Here is a 6,684-nt window from a genome sequence, read left to right on the forward strand (position 1 = left end):
TACACTTCCCTTTCAATTCAGCCTGACTCAGGAAGGACCAACTGAAACTGGAATATTAACCTAGCCATCACACCACTTTAGCCCTTTACCCCAGATCACTGACTTTGAACAAAATTTTTGAAGTATGGATATCTTTATCACAAGAACCACCAAACTGTCAACAACCCGTAGGATTTTCAGTCCAGATTTCAATCTGTGTTCAGTTTGAACAACACCATAAACTCTAAAACTACGTATAAGAGATGTTATTTTAAAAGCAACATTCAGCAGATGGCCTTTCATGAGAATAATCTTTTAAACTCTTATGGGTTCCATGTTAGCTGGCATATAATTACTTTCCTTTCTGATTGATCCTGTTACAATTAAATTACATAAACATACAGAGCAAGGCCTGTAGTTCATATTAAGTGGACAAGTTCTAAATGGCTCAAGTTCTAGGGTAACACAAAACCCAAAGGTAGCTCACTTTAAGCTTTTTTCCAAGCATTCTAGGTCTTCTGCAGTTTGAAATGAAAAATCCATTAAGATATCTGCAATTCATATCACGTTAAAGAGAAAAGGTAGAATAACTCATGTAACATTATCAGATGCTAGACCACAGAGAAGCAACATTGCCTCATCATTTCAGCTCAAACTAGGGCCATTTGTGATTCCGGGCTATCTTAAATCAAACACATGGAGTTCTATGGCTTTTTTACAGTTGCATCAGCCAACATCACGGCATTTTCATCAACACCTTGCTGTTTCTGCAGTACTCAGAACACATTCATAGAAAAACTCAAAAGCTACCTCTTGTTAACTTGCTGACATAACTTATTCTACTCTATTCATATAAAATTAGAACGCTCTGCAAGCAACCTTTCAATCATCCTTGCCACATATACAAGAAGCTCAAGGACAGTAGAAAATAACACTATGTTGTAAGTGATTGGAAATCGTGAGAAATAGATATGAATAATACTGCAAAAAGTAGATATAATTGGGCTTGTCTTTTGAAAATATCCTCTTTTGATGCAAGATGAGTAATCAACCATTTCTTTCCCAACTTAGTGTCTTTTTTCCTTTAGTTCTTTCTATAACTCATAATTAGTCACAGAACTACATGCTCTATTTCCTTAAGCAGATGCACCCACTGCTCTTGTGAGGAGTTTTTCTACCCTTGTATTCAGTGCTTTTCATGGTCATACTGATGCTGATTTTCTCTGGGAGTTTTGCTTCAGTGAGGACTTTGGTACTGAGCCTATATGAGACACTCCATACAGAAGCACAATGTTCCTTAGAATATGAAGACATTAGCAAGCTTATCAATCAAGAACTGCTGCTGAATTCTGAATGACACACACACAGTAATGGGCTGGAAATATTTTAATTTGTGGAGCTTTATGTGTTCCCTGTCATTCAGCCTGCCTCCAAAGTCACAGCTGGTAAAACAAAATCAGTCATTTTACCACAATAAGGCCAATGATGCAGCTCAGCAAGCATCGCTCATCCTTTACGTTGTGAGCACAATTGCAGATCACAGATAATAGATACTTGTTGGCAATGAGAAAACAAATATTTTAATCTCAAAATACTTCTGTGACAAATGTTTAAAAATTGAAAACTCATCTACTATTTTTTAAACTATGTCAGTAAATGTTGCCACACATTTTATAACGAGAAATCATGACAGGGCCTCCAATGACCAATTTGCAACATCAGCCTACCGCATTGTTTCTGATGAGAAAGTGGCAGATGAACACCCAACACCTGTCGCCATGAACAGGCTCTGGCAATCACAGCCCCGTACACGCATGTTGTGAATTATTTTTCTAGCAGACTGAAAAGCCAATAGTTCTGTGAACAGTTGCCTAGGTTTATACATAGACAGTTTTTACATGAAATGAAACCATTCATGTATATTTCAAAAAACTAAGTTAAACAGCCATAGAAAAAGCACAGTCAACCATGCACAATGAGACTTCTCTACAAAAAGGTTACATAAAACAAATGGCTTCTATTAGAATTTGTGAATAGCTGACATTAATTAATACCTGATAAATTCCCATATAAGTTTAAAGTCCAGCCACTCCAGAGCATTCCCACCTTGAGTAATCCTCCAAATATAACCAGGCAATCTCAACAGGGCTCAGAGGATTTACTAATGCACTCAGCTGTGGCTCATTCAAATCAGTAAGAGTTTTCCACTGATCTTAATGAAAAATTCAGATCCTAAACACTCTCCCATTCATCTGTCTTCTACTAAAGGCTACCCAAACTTGACTGACTTCCAGTGATATCTTTCCCCAAACTCCCCCCAGCAGGAAGCAGGGTACTGTATTCAGCTCTGTACAGTTAAGACAGAAACTGCAGAGTTTAGGTGCAAGAGTAGAGAATCAGCATGAAATCTTCTGTGTATATGAAGGCAGGCCTTTGAAGTTGCTTTTTAGGTCAGTGGAAAGCTGTCATCAATCTGAATGATGCTGCATGAAGCCTCCACGGTTGGGAATCTCAGCAGCACATTGATTCAGGAGACCAGCAGATCAGAAAAAATACAGGATCTGCAACAATATTGGAAGCAATGTTGGAAGCGTGCTTTAGATTTGGGCAAAACGGCTCCAGTTCCAAAGCAACTGAGTGCCCACTGAATTGATTTAGGGGCCTCCAAAGGCAATTGAGCATCTTTTCCTCAAAATGTCTAGAACTGTGCAAGTCTTGACCATACTGGGCATCAATCTCCCTTAAGTCTTCTTAACCAGATCCATCAGTATGGTATTCACACACCTATCCAGCACAAGGCATGAACCGTATGTAGAGTCATACGTACCAAATCACAGCATATGAGACACCTGGAAAAGACAGTAGCTCCTCCCATAATCTTTGGCTTCTTAGGGCTTGGCGCAGTTACATAAACTGTTCGCAGGCAAGGGAACAGACTCATCATCACCATGATGGCTTGGCTTCGCAAACGAAGATCTGGGAAGGGTTTTTCCCATGCTCACTGCAAGCAATGAGGGCACCCTTCGGGCCTGCGCGGTGGATTTTTTAGGTGAGGCGCAGCGTGCGCAGAACTGGCTCCACCCTTTACACCTGAGGTTCATCTGCCAGGGCCTAGTGAGCTTGGACGGTGACAGCAAAGTCCTCGGGTCGTAGGTTTGGTTAGAGTATCCTTCTCTTAGATGATGGATGCCTTACAAGGCTAAACAAGCTCCATCTGCCCAGGTTTGGAGTCAGAGTTGTCCTTCTCCTAGCATGGTGCCCGAAGGCTAGTGAGCCCATCCTGCCCGTGGACACACTTTGTCTGACCCTTCAGCTGAGACCTGTCTGGCTTGGGAGACCCCACCGGAGGCACATGCCACCACCAGCACAGCTCTCAATCCCACAAGGGCACGCAAGCTCCTTCCCCGTGGCAAGGGGGTGCCCATGAAAGAGTCGCTGCTCTACCTCCGGACATCACAGACCCGGGCACGGGGCAGCCGGGGCCTGCCAAGAACGGGAGTCCTGGAGATCAAGGGAACAGACTAATGCCAGATCATAGTACTCTAACTATACAATTAGGGGCAGCAGCAAAATTACCATTATTATGTGAGAACAAAGGGTACAGTACATCCTAGGAAAAGATTCGAGGGGAAGGGGGAGTATGATCCTGCCAAATTCACTCTTCAGACACGTTCTTACTAGCAACTGAGCCACTTTTCAATAGTTTCTCCTTTCCCACCCCACATCCGCACCCCAACCTCTCCTCTTTTCTCTGAAAGGACTGTTTTCCTTGTGTAAATATCTAGTTCAAAACCGTTAACATACAACTTTGATTTTTTTATCTTCTGTAACATCAAAGGCGTATATCTATTCAGATAATGTGTAAGTGCCTTAATTCTAACAAGGATATGCTGTTTTAAACCAAGATCAAAACCCATGGAGGGAAAAGAATTGGTTAAAAGGAAGCAGAAGACAAGACATTACTGCCTCACTGCTGAAACAAAAATACTCTTCTTGCTTAGGTATTTTACTTACTATCTTTTAATTACAGAGACAGAGTTATCTGATATTTTGTTCTTTACTGGAATGGATGCTCTTTATTTTCATAAGCCATACACAGTTACAGGAGTCTGGACTGAATCCAACGGCATATGACAAATTTGTATTGAGTTGAAAGTTATACAGACAATATAACTAAGAGACTGTAGGTGCTAATTACTTGAAAGGGTCAAGGATACCAATTCATTTTTTAAGCTTTTTTTTTTTTTTTGTAATATAGGGTCCTGATCTAGAAAACACAAATACTCCCTCAGATTACCCACTTCTGCTTGTGATTTTACTTGACTATTTATTTATTTTGCTACCACTAAGTAGGTGACTTTGCAGATCAACAATGAAATAAGGGCTCAACTGCAAAACAAATCCAAATCCACAAATGAACAAAATATCAACTAGCCCTTTAAAACACAGTTAAATCAAGATTTATTCACAGGTATCCAGCTTAGAATATTTCATCAGCCAGCATAATAATGAGCCAAAATAAATGGTAAAAAGGTAGCCAGTTCCAGGATTATGCACAAATCTTTTTTTGATTTTCAAGGTTCACTTTATGCATTGCCAAAAGAAAAGCACTTCAAGACGAATATAAAGAGGCTGTCAAAAGAAACCTTTTAAGAAACCTCTTTCACATGAACAATCGTGTTTCAAAATGGTATATATGTGATAAATTAAAAGTCACCTTTAAAGGAATGAATACAGACAGAAGTAATGTGCTAAGCACATTAAATTATTTTGAAGGTCAAACAATATCATTCAGAAAATGTATTAAAACAAATCTCAATTACGTATTTTTTTTAGTTCAGACAGACAGACAGAAAGTATTGCAAAGTGTTCTGCTTGGGAACATCTGGATTATCTTTGACTTTTTCCCTTGAACATTGCAATTCACAGGCCACTGGTTTCAGTCAGATTTGGCAGCTGCAAGATTTCATTAGCCTTCTTCAGGTCTTGACAAGGCATCATTTGTTTCTGTCATTTACTCTTTAGTTTCCAATTTCAGTTTCTGGCTTCACTGAGACAGAAACAAGTATTTTATTTTAGAAATATTTTTGGATGGAGGTGAAAACACACAGCTTTGAATTCCAGTGGTCAAGCTTCAAAATAAATATCTAATATAACTGAATTATAATCATGTTTTGTCATCTTATTTATTCACAAGTTTCAGAGAGCTAAAGAGGCACTAGCAAATTACCAGAAATTGAAGCAGAGGAAGTAATAGTAGAGGTTGTTATTTTCAACCAGTTAACATCTTTACTGCAATGTAGTATTCAGCTTTTCTACCAAAGCCATTACTTTGTGAATTTGCAAAGCAGGAGAATGTCAGCTGCCAAAGAAATTAAACTGAGATAGTAAGATTCCTGTGCCTGACTGAAATATATATGTTGCTGTCTAGACACTACACTTCTGTAGCTGGAATATTAAAATACTGCAATTACACCACATATTTGTAGAACTGTATGGGAAAGTAAAATATTTGCTAAAATCAAAAAGTGAAAAATCCTACAGATAAATTTCTAACCTCAAGTCCCAAATTGCACGTGTTTCAAAATCCCATTGTATGTCAGCCAGTTTAAGAGGCCGGAGTAGGCCACTTGCCTGGAGGCACTGCCCAGTGGAGCACTCTTGGAAAGCTAACAGTTGGCTCAACAAGAGGAAGATTTAGAGGGATGCAACAGTTTTTTTAAGAAGTGGAGGAAGACTGCCACAGGAAAAACTATACAATTTGGAGTCCGACACAGAACCTGGTCCCACAGTTCTGTGCTTCTGTTGAGACCTACCTTTGCCCAGGACACACTCACAGCAGCAACGGCCCTGCTATACCAGTCAGTCTGCCAACAGGCTTCATATTGTCCTGAACACACAAGGTAACACAGGGTACCTGAGATTTTCCAACTGGCTGAGACATCCTTTTTGGGGCCCTTCTTTTCATCGAGAGTGAAATGTTTTCACTACATTACTCCCATGAAAAGCAGGACTTGCTTCACAGAACCACAGTAGTGGTTTTGCCACTTGCGCTTCTTTACCTTCGTTTCTTTGCCTGACTAATTTAGCTCTTACTTTCAAAGAGGAAGACACCTTCTTATCCTTTCATTTCACAAAGGAGAGCCTCTTCTTAGTCGATGCTCTGCAGAAATAGGAATAAACCTAACAGTAACCCCATAAAAGAAGGTTATTACCATATGCTTGATATGGCTGATACTGAATATGGAATTCAATCACTACACTTGACAAAAGCAAGCACTTAAACTGCATTATCAACGGGAAAAAAGGATTACTCCTTATTTGTACTTTATGACTCAAACCTTACTTACTGTTTTCAGCTTAGTGTGGTTCATAGCATTGTAAGAATTGATATTATTCTGACAGCCCTACCAGTCTGGTTCAGAAGTGAATACTTATAGAGGGAATACATTAGTTAATGATGGCATATTTCCAATGGACCATTAGGAGGATCATTATAAAAATTCTGAAGTAATAGACTGGATAAATGATGAAGCATAAAGAAGATGTGTAAGAGTACCATTTTTTAAAAAAAGGGAATTATCATTCAAGGTAATATGCCTTCTGAGCATGAGATCTGTAGGTCGAATGGAATTATTTGTTCCCTCTCCTATTCCATCTGTCCTGGTTTCAGGTGGGATAGAGTTTATTTTCTTTGCAGTGGCT

At 39.4% G+C, this 6,684-nt stretch overlaps 1 protein-coding gene across 1 annotated transcript in view; it reads right to left on the reverse strand.

The window, feature by feature from the left end:
• Positions 1-1,795, reverse strand: part of LOC104501391 (myosin-IIIb-like) — a gene marked incomplete at its 3' end in the record, with an annotated part of 37,586 nt that extends 35,791 nt beyond the window's left edge. Inside the window, exon 1 of the mRNA XM_010145191.1 lies at positions 1,707-1,795. Within this exon, the coding sequence (XP_010143493.1) occupies positions 1,707-1,795 (89 nt within the window). The remainder of the gene's footprint in view (positions 1-1,706) is intronic.
• Positions 1,796-6,684: the final 4,889 nt, after the last annotated feature.

This window comes from Buceros rhinoceros, unplaced genomic scaffold (assembly GCF_000710305.1).
Source record: "Buceros rhinoceros silvestris isolate BGI_N320 unplaced genomic scaffold, ASM71030v1 scaffold29701, whole genome shotgun sequence".
In the NCBI taxonomy this organism is placed as follows: domain Eukaryota; kingdom Metazoa; phylum Chordata; class Aves; order Bucerotiformes; family Bucerotidae; genus Buceros; species Buceros rhinoceros.